The 27,049-nt window shown below is 43.9% G+C and overlaps 1 protein-coding gene across 2 annotated transcripts in view; it reads right to left on the reverse strand.

Moving 5' to 3' along the window:
* Positions 1-78: 78 nt before the first annotated feature.
* ACOX2 (acyl-CoA oxidase 2) overlaps positions 79-27,049 on the reverse strand; it is a 32,254-nt gene continuing 5,283 nt past the window's right edge. For both annotated transcript variants that reach the window (XM_054033621.1, XM_054033622.1), the window contains exons 3-15: positions 26,182-26,344; positions 21,878-22,029; positions 20,744-20,851; positions 18,890-19,009; positions 18,203-18,318; positions 17,249-17,421; positions 15,642-15,804; positions 14,407-14,597; positions 12,512-12,673; positions 11,311-11,416; positions 7,324-7,541; positions 3,274-3,406; positions 79-1,083 (exon numbers count right to left, since the gene is read on the reverse strand). In XM_054033621.1, the coding sequence (XP_053889596.1) occupies positions 1,021-1,083; positions 3,274-3,406; positions 7,324-7,541; positions 11,311-11,416; positions 12,512-12,673; positions 14,407-14,597; positions 15,642-15,804; positions 17,249-17,421; positions 18,203-18,318; positions 18,890-19,009; positions 20,744-20,851; positions 21,878-22,029; positions 26,182-26,344 (1,868 nt within the window). In that variant the 3' untranslated portion in view covers positions 79-1,020. The remainder of the gene's footprint in view (positions 1,084-3,273; positions 3,407-7,323; positions 7,542-11,310; positions 11,417-12,511; positions 12,674-14,406; positions 14,598-15,641; positions 15,805-17,248; positions 17,422-18,202; positions 18,319-18,889; positions 19,010-20,743; positions 20,852-21,877; positions 22,030-26,181; positions 26,345-27,049) is intronic.

A 27,049-nucleotide genomic window follows, 5' to 3' on the forward strand; every position in this document is an offset into this window, starting at 1 on the left:
AGCTGCTTCTGTTCCTTGCCAAGCGAGACCCCTGTAAAACAGTTTGTTTGCAACGGTACAAGAAAATCCTAAAATAAGTACTCGCAACATTTCTTCATTTATTTGCAATGTAATGCTTGGTTTAATCACCAAATAGAAGACATCTGTCCTTTTTACTTGAGCACCACTGACCCATTTAATAAGCAAACCCTAAATCACACACCTCTATTGGAGGCTGAAGTTTACAGAAAGGGTATCGGCAGCTTTCATCATCATAGATCATTTTCACAAGTGGAAGCTGGCACATACTGTGTGAGTTTTGACTGATTATATAAGTGCAGATAGTGCTCACTGCTCAACAAGCTACAAGAAGGAATTCTGTCCCCTGTCCCAAAGAGTTTACATTTTAACAGAGCTTTTAATCTAAGCACTCACTGCAGGGTTAATGAAATCCTTACCACTTTGCTGGGGCCGAATGGGGGAAAACATAATTTCATATTTGCAGTTGGGTATTTACTGTCGTGTGAAGAAACCTGGTGATTTAGGAACTAATGTTCCTGTTTTTTGAGAGAGATTATTGGCCAATATACCTTAATTTAGAACCTCTGGCTGTGACTTTACATTACTTTTGTTAACTTAAGTTCCTTGATTCTGTGCAAGGCATTTTATGGGCTCAACAAACGTATGTCCCAGGCAGAAAGAAAGTAATTATTTTTAATCTGAATGTAATAAAATATTGAGAATTGGACTGCTAAATACGGCAGCTTCTGCAGCTACTGTGAACATATTTAAAAAAAAAAAAAATTAGGTAAGTTCCTAATGAAACACGGCATAACCATGGATGTAGCTGAAAACTGTTTGGCTTCCTTCCATTCTTAAATGTAAATTACTAAGAATTTCAGTTGATGTTTGCAGACATTACAGTCAACTGTTCTGTGTTACTCTTTGATTATTTATAAAACGCTGGCAGTGTGCTAGCTAGTGCCCCATACATGGAACCAAAGAAGATGTTGTCTGTGTGTCCCAAGCAGCTGTTGATCTTTATAGTTTTGACAGAGCACTCTGAAAAAGTGGTTTCAGGTACCTTGCATAGGCCTGGCTCACCTGTGGAAGAGGGAGAATATAGGAAGGTATCAGCGGTGACTAAGGAGGAACAACGATTTCTAAATAACTCAGAATGATCTTTGAAGTGTAATTTTTTAAAAATATGCTACCGTAGTGTGTAATGCCCCCCAACCCGGTACCTGGGATTCCCCTACATTGCTAATATGCAGCGCTGCTCATCCAAATGAGGATGCAAAGCATTTAATTTCGGAAAGCACATTTTTAACTTGAATATTCACTAAAGGCAAACTTCAAATTGTGCATTCATTTGTAAAATTTGCTAGTGGTGCTTGGTTTGCTGGGAAAAGTACGAAGGTAAAATCTTGTTTAAGTAGGTGAGCTGTGTTTTTAAATTAAGCAAGAAAACGCAATGTAGTGTGAATAGTGATGTTAATTCACCTTTAATGTGATGTTAGAAATGAAGGCAGTGTGCTGAGAATACGATGTGTGAGATGGGGAAGGGGGAGGTTACCTTGTTTAAAACTTATACCCCCTACTGCTTAAGCATACTATAAGAAGAACATACACCTCTACCTCGATATAACGCGACCCGATATAACACAAATTCAGATATAATGCAGTAAAGCAGAGCTCCGGGGGGGTAGGGGGGGCAGGGCTGCGCGGTGCAGTGGATCAAAGCAAGTTCGATATAATGCCGTTTCACCTATAACGCGGTAAGATTTTTTTGGCTTCCGAGGACAGCATTATATCGGGGTAGAGGTGTACTTATTGAGAAGTAGCGATAAAAGTACCTCTGAATATGCAGCCTGTTAATGCAGAGTATGTAACTATCCTATCTTTCCATGGTGTTAAATTGTACATATATAGGTTTTGTTCATGTTGTTTGCCTTTTCATGATGGTAGTTCAGAGCTATAAATAAATGTTCCAGACAGAGGGCTGGACAGCTCTGGCTACTGTAATAGGTGATAGAGCCCCGGACCTCTAGATTGTCTGTTCAGATCCAGTCCTGGTCACTAATGACTGAAAGACAATCTGATGGGTTTCAGGGTGGTCTTGTTGCAGCAGGGCTCATGACAAGACACCATTTTAAATGGTACTAGTAGGCCTCTGCTGAACCGGCCAAGGAATAAAAGGGCCTGAGCAAACCCTGTCCCCACTTACAGGGCATTCTCTTCAGAAAAGGGCAGTGGCAGACTGGCACAGTAGTATGGAGAATCATGCAGTGGTGCTATTATGCTGTACCTGTTATGTGGTTAAACTGGATCTCAGGCTCCAGCAGTGTGAGGCCAGTGCCTTCTGCGAACATTGAATTCACTGAACAAACAGGTCTAAACTTCTAAGGTTCCAATTACCGCACCAGAACCAAACCATGCTTCTTACTGGTTGTTCTGCGCATGGAACAAGGGCAGACATGGTTCTGATGTCCTGCTCGAGCAGCTCTCTATGGACGGACGTGTGGCTGTGCAGTGCCCCACTGATGTCAGTCGAGATCCATCCAAATGGAGTTGTTTGCTCGAGCAGGGCCTCAGTCATTAAACTCTCAGATTCTGAGCCATGCATGTAATTGACACAATTCAATACTCCATTCCAAGGAACACGTGATTTTTACCTTCTGGCCTCAAAATTCCAACCTGTCAGTCCACTTGCTTTCTCCCGGCTATTTTCCATTCTTCAGCCTTGAATGTTATATGTCAAAATAATGTGCCTAGGCTAATGCGTAGGTGCCGGTAGTTTGTAGCTGTGACGCAGTAGGGAGTGGGGCGGATTGACCTGGGAATGTCGTCTAGTTTTACTGGGACTGTCTGCATGGGGGATGGGAGAGCAGGGGATGACTTTATTTGAGGGACGATACCTGAGCCTGTAACCTGAGCCAGGAGAGGGGTGGGGCCAGGTGACACCTTTGCCTGGGGAACTGGACAAAGGCGAGAGGAGGAGCTGGGGGGAGGGGAGGGAGTTGGCTGGGGGGGTTTCTTAAAGTTTTGGGCTGGCAAGGAAGACACAGGGAACCCCAAGTCTGGGGTCTAAGCTCCTGCCCCCCCCCCCCCCCCCCCAAGGAACCTGGCTGAGGGGTCCTGGTTGTACCTACAAGCCCTGCTTGGGACTGTGTTCCTGTTGTCTAATAAACCTTCTGTGTTACCGGCTGGCTGAGAGTCCCGGTGAATCGCAGGAAGTGGGGGTGCAGGGCCCTGACTCCCCCACACTCCGTGGTAGTAGCCCACTGTCCTTACCTGTTGGTTGGTTGGTGACTTTTGAGCCCACTCATAAAGCCGTTGGTAGACGTGTCCGTCGTAACTGCCAAGCGCAGAATTTAAACTTTCATCGGTGAAGTCGAAAGCATCCACTAGTGGCACTGCATCGTTCCTAGAGAAGCAAATGGACCGCACTCACTGCAGGGTTAATGAAATCCTTACCACTTTGCTGGGGCCAAATGGGGGAAAACATAATTTCATATTTGCCGTTGGGTATTTACTGTCATGTGAAGAAACCTGGTGATTTAGGAACTAATGTTCCTGGTTTTCGAGAGAGATTATTGGCCAATATACCTTACTTTGTGAGAGGCAGATTACCCAATGTGCCGAGCCTTCTCTTCTCCCGTTGGGGTCAATGGCAGTCGAAGGTGCTTGGCACCTCTGTGGATTGGTCCCTGACTCAGGATTGAATCTTATGTGATGCACTTAATCAGCAGGCCCTGCAGCTTGTGTTTTAAGGTGGGCTGATGGGCTTAAGTGGTTTCTAGGCTTGTGCTGGCCCTTGGCACAGGGGTAGCTTTTCACTTCTAGATGGTATTTCACATGGCAGTCACATCCTGCTATCCCACAATCAAAAGCAGTGACACTTGTCATTTGAATGAAATGCAAATCTTAATCATTGTATTAGAAAGTCACCGCTTGATGCTACTGCCACTGGTAAATCGTTATCTAAGAGATTTAATCGTAGAAAGCTTTTAAACAGCATTACTAATGAGAAAAAAATAAAGTTTGATAGAGGATTTATTTTTTAAAATAACTAAATAAATGACACTGTTTATTTCCCTCACAAAAATGATGAAGTTCTGGTTTTAGTGCCTTTGAAAAATAAATGGAGGAAATTAAAGTGGAATTACAATAATATGCCTCCAAATTATATTTACTTGTTAGAAAAGCTCCTTAAAAAGCCAGGATCTCAACAAGCGATGGATAATGTCATCATATAAACAAAGAACTAAGCAATGGGTCAAATACCATGTTGGTTTCAAAATGTTCATAAATCTACACGTGTTAGGGCTTCCTCAGGACAGCAGAGCTTGCAGTATATTGAGATAAACTTAATTAATTACAGGCCAATGGCTCATCTAGTCCAGTATCCTATCTCTGGCCCCGAATGCTTGACTTTATGCACCCGAGTAGTCACCAGTGATGAGGTGTTTAAATACTTTGCTGAATCTTGGCCTCTGACAATAGCCAGTACCAGCGGTGTAGATAAATCTTTAAGTACAACAGCGGCATGAAATGCTGTAGTAGGTAGTTCTGAAATAACCTGTGACACTACATCACCATATTTTTCATAGAGATATTATGAAGTGATTGACATAACTAAGATGTATTTTATGCAAGATGAGTCATGTGAGATATCACTGGAAAGGTTATGATTTACTGAATATGATTATCCTATTTGTATGCATGTATCCTTTCTGTATCTGTAGTTAGGAATATTGTCTGTGCAGCTATTACAAATGTGTGTACACCTGGGGAACGCGCACTAGACAGAATGCAATCAGTCTAGATTGCTGGCTGGAAAGGGCCATTAGGAAGAACAATAGGTTTTAGAAGATGCTAATCTCCCATCTTCCTGGGAAGTCTTCCTGAGGATGTTACAACCAGCCTTTGAGTTATGGCTGCAGGATCATGTGATCAAGTCACCCGGTACTGGAATCCATCTTGGAATACCAGTGTTTTTTCACTGACTGGCATGGGACCTAAGTTTGGAAACTAAGTTTTGCTATATGCAAAACCTATTTAAGGCAGGAGAGTGACCTCAACGTGGTTCATTCTTCACTGTCTCCCCACCCAAGATGACTGCTATAAACACCTAAGAGTGAACTGGGGAAGAAAGGACTGAACCCAGGCTAGAAGGTGTGTGGCCTTTGAAAGAAATACCTGGAGTTTTCAGCTGCAGCAAGAGCAGCTGACCTTCAAGAACCTCTGCAATCTGCCTAAAACAACATTTAGGGTGAGAATTTGCTAGTTCTAAAGAAACTAGTTATTACATTAACCTTAGCTTGCATGTTCGTTTCATTTGCTAGTTAATCTACTTTGATCTGTTTGCTATTTTTTACAGTCACTTAAAAATCTACCTTTTGTAGCTAATAAACTTGTTTTATCTTATCCCAAATTCATAAATAGGGGGCAAAAAGCTGTTGCATATCTCTCTCCACATCGAGGGAGGGAGTGAATTTCATGAGCTTACGCTGTACAGTTCTCTGTACAGCACAGGACGGTGTATTTTGGGTTTGCGTTCCAGAGGGGTGTGTGCACTTTAGTATCTGGGCAGTTCCTTAGCTGAAGCCTTCCCATGCAGGGGCTAGTCAGAAAGCCTGTTTGCATGTTACAACAGCTGGATGTGCCCCTATCTGTATGTATGCTGGTGAAAGAGGGAGACTGGGAGCAGGTCTGCAGCTTGTCACAGCAGTCCAGTTACAGGGAGCCCTGTCTGGTGGGTCAGGCTGGCTCAGTGGTACCCCAGTTCCAAGTGGCACCCTGAGGGAAACCCGTCACAACCTGCTCATATGGGAAGTTTCTTCCGAGCCCCTGTCAATGAGATGGTCTCATGTCCCGAAGCTGGAGTGTTTGTATCCCTTTCAAACTCTTGGTTGTTTTCATTTTAATCCTAAATATTGACTCCATGCATGTTTTCATTATCCCATAGAAATGGGCACTCCTTTCTTGAGTCCTGTTAAATTCTTGACCTCAGCAGTATGTTTGACTATGAGTTCCATGGGCTAAGGTCTTTTGAAAGTTCTGTTTAGGTTTGCTACCTTTTGAATCCTGGTTGAGAAATTCTAGTACAAATGTGTGCTGCCTCAATTGTTATTTTCTAGTCCATTGTGTAGGGTGTATTCTTACTATTGTGTGCAAAATCCCAATTAACTCACTTGGTCAACAACTTAGTCTAACGTCCCAATGAAATTGAATATCTAAATTGCAGTGCTCTATTATAAAAAGTAAATCCTATGTGAAAACAGCTTTTTAAACATTGTAAGGGATTAATTTACTGTACTATCTGAGAAATGACTCCGTGGTTAATTTTGTTTTTGTTTAAAAGTCATGGCTGAAAAACTTTTCATCTTTTCTGATTATAACCAAACATGACTTTGAAACAAACTAAGAAATCTTGTAAAATGGCAGAAAGTATTCAATGGGTCAAGGGTTATTTTATTTATAAGGTTAGCATGTACTACTGGATGTTTAAAAGCTACAAGACACTCTGCATGGTTGCTATTTAACTTTCTAGTTGAAATAGATCGTTTTTCTCTAAATAGTATAATAATTTAAAGCCATAGTCAGTGTAAAATTGTACTTAAAAATTTCTTGCTTGTGTTGCTAATAACCTCTTAGATTATTACAATTACAACCATTTCTAAAATCTAACTTTTCACCATTAAGGCAATGAATTACATTTTGCACTGTCACATGTAGTCGGTTTAATTTTTGTTTTATTTTGTGCTTCTCATGCAGTAGCCCAATGCCACATTGTTTGCAATCCAATCACCGCAGAGAAATATCTCAAGCCAAGGAAGAATTAGGTGTGTGTGTGAGAAGTCTTATGTGCATGCAACTCTTTTTAAACTGAACTGCATCCGAAGAAGTGAGGTTTTTACTCACGAAAGCTTATGCCCAAATAAATCTGTTAGTCTTTAAGGTGCCACCAGACTCCTTGTTGTTTTTGTAGATACAGACTAACACGGCTACCCCCTGATGCTGAATGTAAAGTACCTGAGACATTACCTTTCATTGGTAGTAACATTTTAATGATTAAAAACGAAGATATTTAAAAGCAGGCAATTTATGAAATCCTGAGACGTTTTGTTTTTTTTCAGACCTCTAAGGGTTTAAATCTGTTTAACTGTGAAAATAAAGCTTGCACATAGGATTTGTGTACAAATGTAAACCTGATACCCCATCAGGCTTGGTGATGGTGACACACTTAACTATTCTTAACAATTATTTAACATCATTTTCCCTCCTCTTGTGGGGTGTGGGGGGAAAGTTGTATAACTTTCTTATGCTATTGTAGCTCACCGAATGACAGCGAGTAGATCCAAGTAGGATGCAGTCACCATGTCCATTTGGTCCCCAGATATATACCCAGCATGCAGGAAATCTCCCGTGTTTGAGAAGATACCATGTAATGCAAAAAGGTCACAAAGATGTTTCACAATCTTCTGGATTTCAGCCTCATTTCTAAGTTTCTCCACTGTGTCTATGAAGTTTTTCACAACGATGTAGTGGCAGTGAGCCTAGAAAAGAGTTAAATTCAACTATGAATGCATGCTCATAAATGTCTCCAGTGACAAGGGCTATGCTGAGTGACCTAAACATTCCAGCAAAGGGTATCAAACCTTCCATTTTCACAGGCCATTTTCTGCCAGTTTTTATTCTGGTTAGGCCGTTCACATTCATGTTTGACTTCTACAGTATGGAAGAGAAGGGGGGACAGTAATAATCACCACTGTGATACTGATAAGCAGGGGTCTCAAACTTCATTGCACTGCGACCTCCCTCTGACAATGAAAATTACTACGTGACCCCAGGAGCGGGGACCAAAGCCTGAGCCCACCTGAGCCTCACTGTCCTGGGCGGGGGTGGGAGGCAAAGCCGAAGCCCAAAAGTTTCAGCTGCCAGCGGGGGGCCCGTAACCTGAGCCCCGCTGCCCAGGGCTAATGCCTTTGGGCTTCGGCTTTGGCCCCAGCCCTGGGTGATGGGGCTCGGGCTTTGGCCCCAGCAAGTCTAACACCAGCCCTGGCGACCCCATTAAAACAGGGTCACAACCCACCGTTTGAGAACCACTGTGATAAAGCTTAGAAAAGTGCTTCCAGTCTTGGCTTACTCTTATTCAAAATATTGTCAGTGAGCATTCCAGGCAATCTGAATGGCAGAAACACACTGAAACCCATTGCACTGAACCTCAGCAAGGCTGTTTGATTATGTGTGGACTGAGAGGGGAAAACAAATCCATTCAACTGCAGATGTCACACTGGAGCAGCATGCAGCACTCAACCTTCCCAGGAGCTCAGAGCTAAGGAGGCTTCAGTCTTTCGTCAGGGAGCGACAAATGAATGTGCATCTTTCCAATGAATTATTATTGATTATTCATATTACTACAGTGCCTAGGAGCCCTAGTCCTGGGCCAGGACCCTGTCGTGCTCGGTGCTGTACAAACAGAACAAAAGGCGTCCCTGCCCCAAAGAGCTTACAATGCTTTTGTTGTTTTAGGTAATTGATGGAAATCCTTTGGGCTGCTGACCTAAAGCAAAAGAAATGATCCCTGCTAACGAGCATAATTAGCTGTACAGCTGAACTCCAACATGAAATAGGCAAACTGAGTTAATATTAGACTTCTGTGCATAATGATTCACCTGAGCAGTCTACATGGGAGTAGTGGAGAGGGTGAATTCTGCCCAGAAATAATACAAATATCTTTCTCCCTCTGAAATCCTCTTGGTATTTTCTAGTGTGCTAAAGATGTCACAGAATGATGTGTGTTCAGGGCTGTCTTCAGTGAAGCAGGAAGTGTGGTGGGAAAAGTAACAAATGACCATGCTTTGGGTTCTAATTCCATCCCTGGGTTGGGTCACTCGCAGGGACCTGGGGAACTCGAGCTTCACTTCATTTTCACTCCTGCTCTGCCATTCTCTTTACTCAGTACTGGGTTTTCCTTTGATAAACACCTGATACAATCAGTGTTTTCAGAGCGGTAGCAGTGTTAGTCTGTATCAGCAAAAAGAACAGGAGTACTTGTGGCACTTTAGAGACTAACAAATTTATTTGGGCATAAGCTTTCATGGGCTAAAACCCACTTCATCGTTATGCACACATACAATGGAAAATACAGTAGGCAGATATATAGACACAGAACATGAAAAAGAACATGAAGATATATATGTTTCAAGTTCTGTGTCTATATATCTTCCTACTGTATTTTCCACTGCATGCATCTCATGAAGTAGGTTTTAGCCCACGAAAGCTTATGCTCAAATAAATTTGTTAGTCTCTAAGGTGCCACAAGTACTCCTCGTTCTTTAATCAGTGTTTTGTTTATTTACAAATCCTGATCAAATTCTGTCTGTCTCTCTCTCTCTGCTGACTGAACTCCCATTCCACAGTTGGTAGGGCATTCCTGGCCCTTATTTATGATGCATGGGCCATTTCTCCCAGCCCCGCCTGCCGCCAAGCTCATGGACCATGGAAGTCAATGGGGGGTTGGGGGTTCAGTCACTGAATGAGTGCAGGATCAAGCCTACAATCCAGATTTGTGCACAGAGAAGGCTGAATGAAAATGTTTTGTTTATTGTCCCTGATCCCTTTCTCTGGGGGTCAGGAGAGGAGAGGACAGGCTCCAAAATGGAAGCTTTTATTTAAATTTCTGTCCATTTGAAATGTATCAGATTGATTCATTGGACAATTTTTTGGAAAACTTCTAACTAAAAAAACTTTGTTCTATTCAAACTGTTTCACAGAAAATAATTCCAATTTTTCAACCATCCCTAATAATAAATGCGGCACTTTTTTTTACGTATCCATGCTGAATACCCTGCTCCACTGAGGCTGCCTGCAGCTCTTCCATCTACCAGAAAGGGTGAAAACACATACGCTGGGCAGCTGGCTGGACTGTAATGCCATTAGAGCGAGCCAATATTGCTCAAAGTGGATTTAGTTACTTCTGCTTTTGAAAGATTACGTTGACCTGGAAGATCATAGCGCACAGTTTCTTTTGAAAGTGCGATTAGTAGGAGAGGAATAACCTCTCATGTTTTCAAAGGCACTGGGCCCTATTTTCCTGATGGGAAGCACTTGCACTGTTGTGAACTTTGGCTGCTGGATTAAGCACACTGGGTGCAGTTTCCTGTTTAAGGGACATCTAAGCAATTCTGCTGCAGTTGAGTGGTCAGTTTCCTTTATACACAACCCCGGTGAGGGAGCTATACTTCCTCCAGTTTAATTTGGACAGTCTCACGCTGAAGCTGAGATATAAGTACACATTTCAGAAGAAATTAGATTTTAAACTTTTTAATTTTAGTAAAACAAATGAGCTATAGATCTTTATTTTCAAAAACATTCTCCTTTAGATAAAAAGGAAACAAGAGGATAACTTTATTTTTAACATGGTTGCAGCAAAGTTTGAAACTTTGCAGATAACTTATTTTTATCTGTTGCTTACTAGAGCTGTAATGAAATTCCAAGTGTTTTCATTTCCCCCTTGAATGAGGTTTCTCTAATGGTTCCCCTGGTGTGCTCCACTAAAGAGCTGAAGCATAGAGGGTGTTAACTCTGTCTTGGCAAATTTCAGTTTGAGGAATGTATATTTTGCCTGCCTTAATTCCCACATCAGTTTCATCAGGCTATACTGTCATTTTCGGGTCTCGCTAAATTGATCTTATTTATTCCATTTCCTTCTTTTAAGGTGGAAATTACAGTATCAGACATATCACTGTTCCTGTTTTTTGGTAGTAGAAATACCCTTTTAAAGCTAAAAAGGAAATAATAGGCCTAATTCGCCCTGGGTGTTACTCTAAGAGACTTCAATAAACTTCTGTTGGGGTAAATTTCACCCAATGAACCTACAACTTTTTCTGATTCTAGCACTGAATTTAAAAGGAAATGAATGAACATTTTCAATGGCAATTGAGTTAAATGGTGATTTGTGATAGTGCGTTTCAGTGCAGCAAGAACGGAACTGGGAGCAAGTTCCTTCGCTACTGGCTGATGTGTGATGATGGGTGAGTCACTTCACCTCTCTATGGATTCTGTTTCCCCTCCTGCCTCTTGTTTTCTTGACTGTAACCTCTTTGGGACAGGAAGTGTCTCACTCTGTTTTGTGCCTGGCACAATGGGGCTCTGATCTCAGCTGGGAGCTCTAGGTATAAGCTGTATGGAACAGAATAGGTGCTTCTGTCTTATGAACAGTAAATAACTGGGAATGTTACTAAATCTGTTTAAGCTGACCATGGGTTCCTGTTGTCGGTCAGCCATACCCAGTAGGGCTAATGAATACTGATTTGTACTGACCTTCGCAGCCTGTACAAGCTGTACTGTGCACTGGTTCCATGCCTCGTGCTGCTCGGCTCCTGACTGAACCAAAGCCTGTAGTTTGGTTGCGGCATTTCCGAGGAGTCTGGGAAGAAAATTATTTCTATTATACGTGTCTATAAACACACTCTCTATTCTCCACTCTATGTACCCACCATGTCAAAAAGACATGTCGGAAGTGAGTATTTTAAATGAATTTCATTTCAGGTACCCGGAAGGCAAAGAGCTTTGGCCATGGAAACTGAAGCCATCTAACCACAAGTCAGAGAAAAGCATTCGGGTAACTCCTCCACTAAAGGACCTCCACCCAGAGCAGCTCACATCTCTGTTTAGCTGGGACCCATGTGAATTTTCTTTAGCTTCTGAATGAGGCGAGAGAGCGAGCAATGGATTTAAAGAAATTGTGACAGTATTTATAACTGATTGTCTCCAACACTGCTGCCTTCAGTACACGGGGCCAGATACTGTTCTAATGTCCTACAGTATGAATCTACAGTGACTTCAGGGGAGGTACTCTGCATTTATGTTGGTGTAAACAGGAGGATTTGGCTTGCAGTGTTTTCCTGGTTCCAGAGACCCGTGACATCACTCGATCTGTAAATGTGTATAACCGATAGATGTGTGGACTTGTAGCATTATTATTAATTTGGTGTAGTACACAATGGCTAGAATCCGAGTTGGAGCTCCATTGTGCTAGACACAATTTGGAGAAGGAATTAGTTTCCTAAGCATCTGATGTTTTATTTTTCTTGGCAACATTTAGAATGGCACAGAGTTAAATTGCCCAGCAGTCTCTCTGGATGGCAGAGATTCCATTTGGTGACGTGTATTTTTAGTGATTTTTATTTTTATTTTAGAGCCCAATGCTGCTCAGAATATGCTAGCTGTTACGTATTATGCATGGCTTTAAAAATCCTACTATTCTGCATTAGAAGTTTAATATTAGTGGGATCTGGAGCAGGGAAAACTGACTCACTTGCAAGGGTACCACGAGGAAAGGGCGGAATCTTCATTTCTGTGAGAACGGCATGAGACAAGTTTTTGCTGAATTTAAACTACCATCTCCTTTTTTAAGCTAAGAAGCCGATTTTGGTGGTTTCCTTATTTGTGATGAAGGATTTGAATTCAAAGACTACTTGAATGTTAAACTTGGAAAAGTTTCTCCTCCAGCCCAACTGACCTGGTTGCTCTGTGCCGATAGGCCTCTCCGTAAATGTCTGATCTGAGAAAGTCCATCTTGGTCCATGCCTGACACTTTCCAGAGTCCACTGAATACAAATAGGCAGCCGATGGAGGGATGGGCTGGCCGGAGTGAACTGCTGCAAGGCACTTTACCAGAAACCTGACAACAGGGTAACAGAATGGGTCCTCATCGCGGGATGTTTCCAAAATTGCACCATGTCCTGAAAGTGACCCCTCTTGAGGAGACCTGAGGCTTCTTCAGCTGAAGCCAGATGCAAACCCTGGGAAGTGTATTTGAATACATACCGGGTCATGGTTTGGAAATCTGGGGAGTCACTGTCAAAATGTAGGACCCTTTCTCCTCTGGTATGAGGTGGGGAAAGAAGTTCCTCATTTCCCTGTCACAAGCTCCTGTCTCCTCCTGTGCATCCCCACCCAGACTGCATCACATTTGACATCCAGCTAACCAAGCAGGGCTGGACAGGCCCTCCACCACTTGTTAAGCAATGACTCCTTTCTGCTGCTGCTTAACCCAAGCTGCTCCCCACTCCTCTACGGGAGCCACACACTCCGCCTCAGTGGTGCACAGACCTTGGAGAAAGAACATGGCTTTGTGAGTCTGGCTTAACTAGTGGACTTCAAACCCGGGTCGAATTTTAGTTTAGTTGTCATTTTAGGACACGCATCCTTAAAGAATCTGTTGCAATAGGCTGCACTGAACCTGTTTGTTCTGTGCAAACTACTGGAAGGTGTCATGAGCCTCTCTGTGTGGTGAGGGAGAAGCAGTGAGTTACGTGTCCCGTCAAAAAATCTAAAACCCACCCATTAACAGGAATTTTGTTTTCTGTGTGCTGTTTGCAGTAACCTGATGTGATGGGCCTGGCTTTCCACAGGGTCTGTCTAATGTTTGAGTCCTGATGAATGCTTAGAATTGCTATTGCTGTTAACATGATTCTATCTGTGTGATAATTAGATAATTCTCTTTAAAACTGCATGAGCCACAAAACTAGGAAAGTTAAAACCAATTTGTGTTTGGTGCATTTATCCCCTTAATAAAAAACAAAACAAAACTGTGCATGAGCATGAAAGATGCTGGCATGAGAGCCCCAAATACTGAAGCTCTTTTTCCGCGGACAGGTAGACAAACAGACAAGCAGTGTGAGCTTCACCACCAAGTCCCATTGATGTGGCTCAGCCCTGACCTGGATGGACCATCTCCAGGAGTAATACTCTACAGTACAGAGGTCATTTCTGAGTCCGTCCTATCTGTGGCATTGCTGCTGGTACTGCCAGCAAATGCTGCGGGTGGGTAGTGGTGGGGGTGTGGTGTGGATCTCTCTCTCTCTCAGGACATGGACTAGATTTTTCCCATTTTAGCTAAGTGCATGTTTTATTACTCCAATTAGTAAAACACCTTTACTGTGTTTTATTCACTGCAGATAATTAGTAGACTATGTATCCAAGGGAAAACAACATCATGCCACAGCCTGGTCTAAGTGGAACAAGTTTAATTTCTCAAAATTTAAGCTTAATTTAAAATTACCTTAAAAGGCAACAAATTCAATTGAAAACTCTTTCCCTAACTTATCGGGTGGAGGGGTATTTTCACTTCACCTCCCAATGACAGGATCTTGAGGTAGGTACAACGTAGCCAATTGTTTACAACCCCCATCCCCATGGAATCTCAAGATCCCAAGCGCTAGGGACGGACAGTGACTATTCCCCCTCCTTTCCTGCCTGTGGGAGTGAAAACTGAATCATTTGTGAAATGGGTTTGATTTGGACTTGCATTATAGGAAAGCTGTTGATGTCCTTAACTGCTTTGGAGAAGATGCTGTAGGGAGCGAGAGGACTAGGAGGCAGGTTATTAAACAAACAGGGCTGAACAGTTACCTGGCAGTCTGCAGGAACAGAACTGTGTTTTCCCCTTCGTAAGTACAAGAAGCGGCTAGTTTAGTATACAAAAAAGGGAGTCCACTCAGCGCAGAGTAACCATGTCCTCCACAGGCCCTGAGACAGACCTCCGCTCCTGCCGTGCAGTACTCTGTAATTATGGCTTTAAGGCCTGAAGTAAGCGCATGAAGCTGTATAAAGCAGATACATTGTTAACAGTGAAGGAGTTTGGCCTTTGGCCACACAATTAATGTGATTAAGGCCATTAAAAGTTTACAAAAAGCTAAATTACGGTATTCTCTGGTACATCTGACTTCTTTAGTGTCGGTCCTCTGGCTGCATGTACATGCAAACTCAAGGGCCCGATTTTTGTCCATTTGTGTCCTTGCAAATTTGCACATGCTTAGACCATGTCCACTTTTTCTAAACCCTGCTGCCAGGTGATTCATAGGCTATGTCTACGTGGCCCTGCAGTTTGGACTATGGGCAGGTGACTTGCAGCATTCCTACGCTGTAACTCTCTTGCATTAACTTAGTCCTGTTTCAAGAGGAGTGCGTTAATGCGAACTAGATACCTTTTAGTTCATGCCGCAGCATTCACATGGAGGAGTCTCAGGCTCCGGCTTCCTCAACCCCCGCCCCCTTCCCCAAGGGCCCAGGCCTGGTCTGCCTCTTTCTGCTCCTGCTCCGCCCTCGCCTCACCTCTTCACGCCTTGTTCCACCTGCCCTGAGTGTGCCCCTCGCCCCAGTTTACAGGCACTCACTGGTTTGCCCCAAAAGTTACATACTGATTCTCAGCCCAGAACAGGGTTGCCAACCCTCCAGGAGGTTCCAGGAATTAAAGATTAATCTTTAATTCAAGATTGTCATGTGATGAAACCTCCAGGAATATGTGCAACCAAATTTAGCAACCCTAGCCCAGAAGTGAATTTTTTGTGAGTGTGGAAAGACTGAAGTAAATCTGAGCCATGTTGAGCTATCGGATCATTGAAACAATGTTTTCTCAAGCTAAAAAACCTTTCAAATGTTGTCTTTTGCATGCACATAACTCTGGATGTCCAGATCTGAGTTGTAATCTTACTGTGGGCCTTGGGCAAATCATTTAACATCCTAGTCCTTCATTTTCCCATCTGTCTAGTGAGGTGTTTTGTAAATTAGTTGTGAGATCTAGGGATTAAAATGCACAGTCTGCAAATAATAGTAATGATTATTTTATTATTTTTGTTGCAAATTACCTCAGGTAGTGAATCAAAATTCTCCTGTTTGATCTCTGTGTATCCTTTGTTGTAGAACTTGTTCACGTAGGCGTTCATGAAATGAAAGGCATAGGCTGTTGCTAGCAGAGGTAGTAGCTTCTGTTGCTGAGTCTGGTAGTTTAGGATTTTTGCCTCTGGGTCACTGCAGGAAGATGATTTATGATTATAAAGTATGGAAAGCTGTGGACAGCAATAATTATTAGTTTAGTTTGAAATGTCTTTGTAATCTAAGGAGCCCAAAGTATTTTTGCTTTGCAGGCAGGATAGGGTGACCAGACAGCAAATGTGAAAAATTGGGACAGGGGTTGGGGGGGTAATAGGAGCCTATATAAGAAAAAGACCCACAAATTGGGACTGTCCCTATAAAATCGGGACATCCGGTCACCCTAAGGCAGGATCCTCTGGTCTGAAAGCAGCTCAAACTGACCAACTCCTGCCGATGTTTCTGTAATAAAGGCACAGAAGGTTAAAGGTGCTTTAGCAAAATTTCTTCTTCAACTGGGGGAAAGAATAATCGAAAAAAAAATGGAAAAGCCCTAGTAACAGCAACAACTTCCTTACACAGAGACACACACTTACAGATTGTCTTGTGTTATTAGCAGTATTAACAGTCCAATCCAAATTATTACATTTCAAAAGCTCTTGAATACAGAATGTGTATTTTTTTTAATGTGCACTGTTATATTAAAGATTATAAAAGCATATGATGCCTTTCCTGTGGGTCAAACCCTGCATTTCTTATGAAAATATTTGGACCTTACAGCTTTTTTTAATAGTCTAATTTATTCTTCACTTTTTTCTGTATTTAGTTTTTGCCCAAAATTGAGCTTGTCAATGAAACTAAACTAGTCAGCTTCCGATTAGCAAAGTGGTGCAGTGTTTGCACATTTGAAGGAGACTTTGTTTTCACTGGAATTCTAAAAGAAAGAAAGAAATCATGAAAGTGTTTAAAGTTTTGGGTCTAAGTCAATTGGACAATAGCCATCTAATGCAGTCATTACACAGGGACTTATAATGCTAATAAAAATTCTGCACCGTACAACGTAGCTATTCACTAGGGACAGAGTGGGTGAGGAAATATCTTTTATTGGACCAACTGTTGGTGAAAGAGAGACGCTTTTGAGCTACACAGAGCTCTTCTTCAGGTTTGGAAATGACATCGCTACACTGCGTTCACTAGGGAATCAGTTTAATGTCTCATCCATTAATAGAATGGGACTGAAGAAGAATTCTCTATCCCATCAGTGTCTCTTTCAGGATTCTGCTGGATTATGTAATCATGAAGGGCGGCCAATCAGGGAGAAAATAAGTGATCTTTCCTGGCTGTTGGATTATATAAACATAAAGCTTGGGTCTTATCTGAGACAATAATTGTGAATGGGATCTTCTAGGATTTGGCTGAAAAGGTGTTAGTGTAAATAGCGATGGAAGATGTTGATTTCCTTCCTCACATAGAAAGGTGAATAAACTGATGGCATGGTGATGAGATCACGTGTGAAAGGAGACCAGAATAAAGGCAGAAAATAGAGAAGGGGGACACACTGTGACACTGCACCTGTCCCCCTTGTTTATCCACATGCCATTACCCCGGGTTCAACTTGGACTGCCGGCGAACCACCGAATATCTGATGGCGATGGTGCAGGCCTTCAACAGCATGGGTATAACTTCAGTCCAAAGAATCTGAACACGTGTTATGATCATGGTCAAGTAATTAATCTTATCGGACCCTTGTTTCATGTAGGTGCCATCTGGTAGAACCTAGACTTTGAAATACAGAGAAATAAAACAGCAGCCACGGAGGGCAATAGTTGGCTTCAGTAAAATAGATGGTTCTGTGGTCATTTTGTGTTGAGCAAAATGAACATGGAGCTAAATATTCCAGTATCTAAGGGCTAAAGTACCCATTTTAAGATACACATGCTCTTTCTTCTGCTGACACCAATATATTTTGCCTGCATCATAATTCTTATCTCAGCGGTTCCCAAACTGTGGGTTGTGACCCCCAAGCGGGGTCACTCCATCAGCGAATGAGGTCGTAGCAATCCTGCATGTGTGTAGCAGTCCTCTGCACGGCACAACCTCTCGCACACCGTACGTGTGAAGTCATGCTGCATGGAAGAGGCTATTTGCTATACAAAATGACACCTTCCATGCAGCATGACTTCACACACACACCGTGCGTGTGGGAGTCACACTGTGCAGAGGATGCCAGCATGACTTGGCATGTACGGTGTGTGCAAGATCACGCTGCACAGAGGCTGCCATTTTTAAATGGCGTCCTCCATCCTGTCTGGGGCTGCGGGAGGCAATACATCTAAAAACGGGATCATGCAGGGAAAATGTTCGGGAGCTGCTGCCTTAACCGCTAACGTGTGACTCCTGATGTACAGAGTACATTTAGGATACAGGTAAATATCCTCATCTATAATTCCCAGTGATTTCAATTGAAGTTGCATGCACATCTGAGTGTAAAATTTTGCCATAAATCTAGATGTTATAGGATCTACTTGAGGTGTTTGTAATTTAATGCATCACGTACCTGAGAGAATCTGCTTAGCATGTTTTCTCTAGGAATATTAATGTTCTGCAGCATGAGATAACCATTGTCAATGTGTTCAAAATTCATTTTGGGACCGATGTCTCCCACAATAACCCCTAAAGAATGGGAAAACGGATCCTGTTTACTTCCACTGGAACTTTATTTTTCTTAATACTTCAGTAGGTTTGTAGATCTAGCACAAGGTAAAATTCAACTCCCTGGCCCTTCCCTTGAAGAAACCTCCCTCACACCATGGGGAAAATTAACTGAGTCCCAAAGGGCTGTCTGCCCACCTTACCTATCTACCGATTTATAGGTGCTGCCTGGGGAATAGGGTTTGAATACCAAAAATGGTTACAGCAGCACACCTGGGAGCCTTGACATTTCACAATTGAAAGTAGATTTACATTAAAGCTGCCAAAGGGCATTACCAATGATTCTTCAGTTAAAGGGCTTGGCATATTTATAGCTATGCTGGGACAATGTTTGACAATGTTTGACAAGCATCGCTTGTGACCCCCCCTGAAAATTCAGGAATATCTTTATAAGTTCTTGGTCCTACATTGGGACAATTGTCTGGTGTCCAGGTAGGACTATTCACAATTCAGGCCCAGTGTTTAGAAAATATGTTGAGAGTGAACTAGACAAGGACACTGAAGCACCACTGTAGGATCTGGAGTAAATTACCTGGTGCAGGTGAATGGTCATGAAGGCTGCGGATCTGCAGGATGAAGGCATGCAAACCGTAGCACTTTCCTTTAATATACAACTGGGCAAAAACCACAGCGTGGGTTGCTGATCTGCCCACTAGAAGGGGAAAGAATACCAGGTTTCTCTAAGATTAGATACAATAAATGCTTTTACAGTTAAATGTAGCAGATGTTGGTTTTCTTTGATGTAACACATGGAGTAGTCGATAGTGAATGGTTCCTGGAGGAAGATGTGATCTAGTGGATTGAGCAGGGACTGTGGGAGCCAGGAAGTCCCTGAGTAGTTCTCCTAGCACTGTTCATTTTCTGGATTTTCTTGGGCAAATCACTTAATCCTCCTGCCTCAGTTTCCCTTTGGAATGAGGAGACTCATCTATGTAAATAGTTAAGGCTCATGCAGGATGCTATTGAAGTGCTAAGTGTTTTATATAATTGCCTTGGGTTCTGTAGTTGTGTGTGGAATGTGCCATCCTCAAACCAAGGGGAACCTGAGACACTGGCTTGTGAGTACAGGTGCTGATTCTCTGCACCGCTGTAGCTTTCCAGACATTAGTGAATTTGGCCTCTCAACACCCTGCAGAGGGGGTACTGTGTGTGTTAGCCCAGTGTTGCAGGTAAGGAAACAAGCACAAGAAATGAATGTCCTGATCCTACAGCTCCTGGTTCCATCCTTCTCTGTAACCAGAAAACTATTCCTTCCTTCCTTCCTTCTGCATGTGGACTGAGGGGACAAAGCCTGGTCCTTTCGCTGATTTCTAATTTCTACAGGTACTTTGGGAAAGCCTGCCACCTACTGGTAGCAAACTGACCGCAGGGTTCATTGTGCTCCGTGAGTACCTACGCAGGGAGAAGACATCTGCCACTTGTGGTATTGGGGACTGTGGCTTTCAGGGCTGAGCGTCTCAGACAGATGCTGGTGAAGCTCTTGTTAAACACCGTCAGTTGGAACTGGACACAGAATAAAGCAGAGCTCTTGCAAGCCCCTTAAGCATTGAGTGATCACTGCACACCACTGGAGGGATCTCTTTGCTACAGCAAGCAAAGGGTCTGCATTTCCACACTGCATTTGGAGGAGCGCTTGCAGCATGTGTAGATGTACCCAAGCTAGCAAGAGTGTCAACAGCAGTGACACCATGGCACCGCGGAGTAGCCAACCAAGTGAGTACCCAGGGTCCCAGGCAGGATGGAACTGCCCATGCTGCAGCCCATGTTACCGCAGTTTCCCAAAAGTGCTAGGTTAAAGTTACTTGAGCTGTGTCTACACATGCTGCAATCACAGCTCCAGTTGCAGTGTAGACTGACCCAAAGGCTTAACAAGATCCAGGCACTGGAAGTAGAAGCTAGACATGTTTCATTGGAGAGAGGGTGAAACGTTTCACAGTGGGGGATAATTAACCTGTGGAACAACTTCTCAATGGGGGTGATCAATTCACTATCACTTGAGTCTTTAAATTGAGACTGGAAGTAATTCCAAGATCTGCTTTAGTTCAACCACAAGTCACTGGGCTCGCAGTGTCACTTGGAGCAGAGCAGAATGACTCCCTGCATTGCAGGAGTCACTGGGTGGGCCCCTCTGGCCTCTGTTGTGCAGGAGGTCAGTCTAGACCATAGTGGTCCATTTTGACTTTTAAAAATATGAATAAATATTTACAACACGTGGCTCACTCAGTCACAAAGCTCAGCTTTAAAATGTAATCCCAATGCGTTTTAGGGGGCAAGCAAAGGCAGCCTTGACACCCACATGATGAGTTAAGTCGGGCAGCGGGAGGGGATAGTGACTGAACGGTGCAGACTAGGAACACTAGAGTGTAATTCCGAGTTTGGTACTTACAGTCTCCAGGCCACCACTTCATTGCAGAGATCTTTGGTGTATTCAGTGTAAATTCCTGAGTGGAAATGTCAAAAATCGCTGTTGTCTCCAAACCCCGAAGAAATGTCCCTGCACAAAGATAAATGGACATAATCCCTCAGTGTGTCAGAAGGGTCATCTGAGAGACAGACACCCCGTCCTCGAGGCCTCACTGCAGAAAAGTGACACTGGACCTCTGGTAGATCGTTAGCTCCCCCTTCCTACCAGACCCCTTCCTCTTGGAGAAGGATCTGCAAGAGATTGTGCATTCAGTGCGGGCTCTTGCAGCTCTCGGCTGGGCCCAACTTGTAGACTTCTGGAGTTTTTTTACACGACAATTTTTCCTTAAGTTAAGTTTGCCACTTAACCTGCAGTAGTTACACCTTTCTGGAAACTAGTACGGACACTCCCCAAATGTTTGTGGTTTACTCTCTGGTGAGTGCTACCCTAAAACCCATCTTCCAGGCGCATCTACCCTTGATGCAACTTGGCAAATCCCTCTCCCAGGAATAGAAAATGTAGAACCAAATATATCCTCCCAACCAACTCCCGGGATGAGGGTGCTCCTCTTGGATCCCAGTTTTCTGGCATCCAAGTCTTCCCCTTCCACCACTTGAACTTTTCAGAATCAAAAAGCAAAACTCAGCTCAGCAGACTTTCTCTGACACTCATTTTTTTCCTGCCATCTCTATAAAGCGAGAGAGGCTTTTCCTCTTCATAGAACAATAGAATATCAGAGTTGGAAGGGACCTCAAGAGGTCATCTAGTCCAACCCCCTGCTCAAAGCAGGACCAATTCCCAGCTAAATCATCCCAGCCAGGGCTTTGTCAAGCCGGGCCTTAAAAACCTCCAAGGAAGGAGACTCCACCACCTCCCTCTTCCTTTGGGACTCTCATGCAATCCACAGATGAACAGCTCCACAACCGCTAAACTCAAGTCTCTGAAATGTTTTGGGTGGGAGCAGCTCATTTCCCCAAAAGGTGCCTCACGTTGTAAACAATCTTCGGACATATCCTAAGATGAAGTCCATGAGGCTGAGCCAGTTTACCCCAATTGTAACATCTGGGCCAGTGTTTTTCTTCCTAAGGACATGCTACATTTTCTCTGTAGACTTACCATGTCCCAATTCCGTCTGAGCATAGGTTCCTATAATGTGATATTTGTCAGCAAGTGGGATCCACTTGGCAATCTGTTCATCTGTTCCCAGGGCCAAGATACTGCTCTTAAAGACTCGGTGGATGTTAAATGCTAGGTCTCCGCCAAGTGCCCTGGAAGGAACGTATGGACAGTATTCTGCATGAGTGCTCGTTCCAAGAATATTGTTAATGCAACAGTGCAAATGCATAAGGCATTTTAAACAATCTTCAGCACATACCAGTTCTGAGTTCCCATTGTTACTGATCTTTTGAATTAATTTTGTAACATAACGCATCTACACAGGAAGTGCGAGAAAAATAATCCTTCAAAGCGGGTTCCATTTTGTCTTTAATAGCATACCTTGCTTGAGAGTCATTTGTTTGATAATTACACCTCCCTTGTCTTTTAATTGGCAATGTGGAAAGGTGTTCTCTCTCTTTTCGGATCAGCTTAGTAGTATTGAACTGAGATTCTAAAAAATACCATCCAACCCCTAAACTTTCTTTGATGTTTATTAACCCTTTCTTCTCTTTTCCCCCTTTCATCTTTCCTCTTCCTTCTATTTAAATCACAATCAAAAACATCACTGATTTTAGCTGGAACGGACTGAACTGCATCTGCTGTCACTTAGGACTTAGACAACTTTGAACGTACCTAATTTTTTTTAAAAATGTCTAGTCAGTTCCTCTGATGACATGCCAGCCGGCTCAACTGCATGGTGCCATCCCAGAATGGCACGTTCTGAAGTTCTGCAGTCCATAGGAACTTAGATAATGTCATTTCAGTAGCACATGGTGAAAATTTCTCTTTTGTAAAATATTTATTTTTTTTTATAAAATAGAAACAGTGAGAAGAGGTAGAAGGAGTCTGAAATACCTTCCTTCTGGAAAAAAGAATGAGTACTTTTCCATGGGTCCGTATCCCCGATAATGTCACGGGAAACCTGGTGGCTGAACTTTGTGACTTTGTCCTCACCCACAACTATTTCACATTTGGGGACAATGTATACCTTCAAGTCAGCAGCACTGCTATGGGTACCCGCATGGCCCCACAGTATGCCAACATTTTTATGGCTGACTTAGAACAACGCTTCCTTAGCTCTCGTCCCCTAACGCCCCTACTCTACTTGTGCTACATTGATGACATCTTCATCATCTGGATCCATAGAAAAGAAGCCCTTGAGGAATTCCACCAAGATTTCAACAATTTCCATCCCACCATCAACCTCAGCCTGGACCACTCCACACAAGAGGTCCACTTCCTGGACACTACAGTGCTAATAAGCGATGGTCACATAAACACCACCCTATAGCGGAAACCTACTGACCGCTATACTTACCTACATGCCTCCAGCTTTCATCCAGACCACACCACACGATCCATTGTCTACAGCTAAGCTCTAAGATACAACCACATTTGCTCCAACCCCTCAGACAGAGACAAACACCTACAAGATCTCTATCAAGCATTCCTACAACTACAATAACCACCTGCTGAAGTGAAGGAACAGATTGACAGAGCCAGAAGAATACCCAGAAGTCACCTACTACAGGAGAGGCCCAACAAAGAAAGTAACAGAACGCCACTAGCCATCACCTACAGCCCCCAACTAAAACCTCTCCAGCGCATCATCAAGGATCTACAACCTATCCTGAAGGACGATCCCTCACTCTCAAAGATCTTGGGAGACAGGCCAGTCCTTGCTTATAGACAGCCCCCAAACCTGAAGCAAATACTCACCAGCAACCACACAACAAAAACACTAACCCAGGAACCTATCCTTGCAACAAAGCCCGTTGACAACTCTGTCCACATATCTATTCAAGGGACAACATCATAGGACCTAATCACATCAGCCACACCATCAGAGGCTTGTTCACCTGCACATCTACCAATGTGATATATGGCATCATGTGCCAGCAATGCCCCTCTGCCATGTACATTGGCCAAACCGGACAGTCTCTATGTAAAAGAATAAATGGACACAAATCAGATGTCAAGAATTATAACATTCAAAAACCAGTTGGAGAACACTTCAGTCTCCCTGGTCACTAGATTACAGACCTAAAAGTCGCAATATTACAACAACAAAAACTTCAGAAACAGACTCCAATGAGAGACTGCTGAATTGGAATTAATTTGCAAATTGGACACCATTAAATTAAGCTTGAATAAAGACTGGGAGTGGATGGGTCATTACACAAAGTAAAAACTATTTCCACATGCTAATTTTTTTCCCCCACTGTTACTCACACCTTCTTGTCAACTGTTGGAAATGGGCCACCCTGATTATCACTACAAAAGTTTTTTTTCTCCTGCTGATAATAGCCCACTTTAATTGATTACTCTCATTATAGTTGGTTTGGCAACACCCATTTTTTCATGTTCTCTGTGTATATATAACTTCCTATTGTATTTTCCACTGCATACATCCGATGAAGTGGGTTCTAGCCCACGAAAGCTTATGCTCAAATAAATTTGTTAGTCTCTAAGGTGCCACAAGTACTCCTGTTCTTTTTGCTGACTAACACGGCTACCACGCTGAAACCTTCCTTCTGGAGTTTCTCCTTCTGCATAGAGGGTAGCTCACCTTTTGTCACATGTAGAAATCTTTGCTCAGTGGAGCTGATTGATCAGAATTATCTCCTTAGATCAGGGTCCCTAACGCGGTGCCTGCGGGGCGTCTAAGTGCACCCACGTACTGGCTGGCGGACAAGCATCTGCCAAAATACCGCCGAGAAGCAGCGTCATCCAGATGCGTCGCCGCCGAAATTCCGCCGATTGACATTGCTGCTTGTCGGTGGCATTTCGGCGGATGCTCGTCCACCGCCACGGTCCTCCGTGGCTCGTCGTCTGGCGTCCGCCCGAGGAAAAAGGTTGGGGACCACTGCCTTAGATTATTTGCACCCCCTTGTTTTACTGCAGTGCCACCAGAGGCACCTCTGTTAAAAACTGATGGACACCTGTTCTCTTTAATAAATGATCATCCCTGTCCTGTTATACAAGACCTCGGAGAGCTTCACGATCACCTAGGGTGGGAGGTGGGGGGGAGGGGAGAGGGAGAAATGTGTGTAAGGGAATGCGTGAAGGAAGATTGCACAGCACAGCAGTGATACACTCTTTAGCTAGCTAGCTAGGAATATACATTATTAAAAATGAATTTTCAAAACAGTTTTTAGAGATAGTGAAACAGTGGCAAGTATCTCCCACACTGTGAGTCACTGGGCTCTTTGCAGAACTTGCCAAGTGATTGTATCTGAGATGCAGGCCAGGGACTCGGTCCTCCTGCAAGGCATTCTGTGTTCCGGCCCTGTTTCAACAAAGCACTTATGCACACGCTTACTGGACGCACATGACTAGTCCCATTGATGTCAATGGGGAAAGGGGCTGATGAAAGCAGGTATGGTGGGTATCATAAGAGTGCCATTGGCTATTTTCTGGTTTGGGGAAAGCCACTGGTTATTTTGTCATTGCATTTAAAAATGATAGCAAAGGCGCCTAGAGCCCAGGATAGCAGCTTCCTCCTTTATGCATATAACTAAATAAATACATGAACCAAACTTTTTTTTATTAAAAAACTGAACTTCTCCAACTACTTTGTAAATTCCCTGCCTTTTTCATGAATTCAAAAGCTGAGCTGCAGTGACTGTTTGCAAACCACGTCGTCAGATTGTCATACTACTGGCCTCTCATTTGAGTAGCGTTTTATCATATGGAAGAGACTTAAAAATTCAGTTGGGGCGGCATTCTCTGTCTTCAGCTGCGGGGATGAGAACTTTTCATGGGGAATTGGAGTTATCGTTCCGGGTCTCATGCCACCACCTCACTGGTAAACGCTTACCTTCCACTCTCACATTTTAACTCGGAATTTTTAACGTGTTTCTGTTTGTCCTGGTGGATTGTTTAAAAGGACCACGTGAGTTGGGAGCCCGGCCTGAGTTCGTCCAGGCCGCATCTGTCTTCACAAGCAGCACTCGAGGGAAGGGGGTGTGTGTGAAAGGACAGCAGGAGGAAGCTGGATCACTGTCATTTCCAGCGTGCTGAGTCGCTGCAGGAGCAGCTGTGCTACTTCTTGAGTGGTTCCCTTGCAGTTTTATACCAATGTTTTTCTTTTCTCCCAGGCACAGGGCTAAAGTAAGAATCTGTAGCATGCTTGTGGGGGGACCCCTGTTAATCAGTCCATTAACAGTTGCAGCCTCCAGCCTCTTAATTGGGGGAGGGGTGATTTAAGCAGATTTTTTTTTTTAAAAGAAAAATAATATTAACAATACTAAAGCCATTACCTGTAGCAGTACTTAATTTCAGGCCCGTCTTCAGTCCATCCCATTTGATGCATCTTCTCCTTGAGGTACACAGCTTTTCTGACTGCTGTTTCATACCTCTCATTCTGGCTCTGGAAGTATTGGTTTTCTCTGCTAAAGCCAGGGTCGCTGTAGATAACTGCCTCTGTAGAACAGAACAGGAGAGCCCACGCGGCGGGAGTACGGCTCGGGTGTGGAGCGGAACGGGCGGGCTCGCGCGGCGGGAGTGCGGCTCGGGTGTGGAGCGGAACGGGCGGGCTCGCGCGGCGGGAGTGCGGCTCGGGTGTGGAGCGGAACGGGCGGGCTCGCGCGGCGGGAGTGCGGCTCGGGTGTGGAGCGGAACGGGCGGGCTCGCGCGGCGGGAGTGCGGCTCGGGTGTGGAGCGGAACGGGCGGGCTCGCGCGGCGGGAGTGCGGCTCGGGTGTGGAGCGGAACGGGCGGGCTCGCGCGGCGGGAGTGCGGCTCGGGGTGCCGCTGCCACAGTACGATCAGTCTCTCAGCAAACCCGGAGTCACGGAAAGCTTTACCCCAGTGGTGGCTGGCCACAGGGAAAGCCTCACCTGGCACAGGTCTCTGCAGACAGCCCTGGTCCCAGCCTCGGTTTCAGGTGAGGCAGAGCTATGTGATCTACCCAGGCAAGGATTCAACCTGATCAAACCCACAGAATCCCCCTCTTCCCTTCACAGCTTAATTTTCATGATCCGTTTTCCAGCCCTCCAGGCCAGAAACCTCCTCCAGACCACACGTGCTCCTGCTCTGGCCCCCTCCTTGGCATTGGCACGGCTGCAGGCTTTGTTTGTAGCCGGGCTACCTGCAGAGTCCTGTCTATCTGGTGAGTACAAGCGGTATG

This window comes from Malaclemys terrapin, chromosome 7 (assembly GCF_027887155.1).
Source record: "Malaclemys terrapin pileata isolate rMalTer1 chromosome 7, rMalTer1.hap1, whole genome shotgun sequence".
NCBI classification, from domain to species: domain Eukaryota; kingdom Metazoa; phylum Chordata; order Testudines; family Emydidae; genus Malaclemys; species Malaclemys terrapin.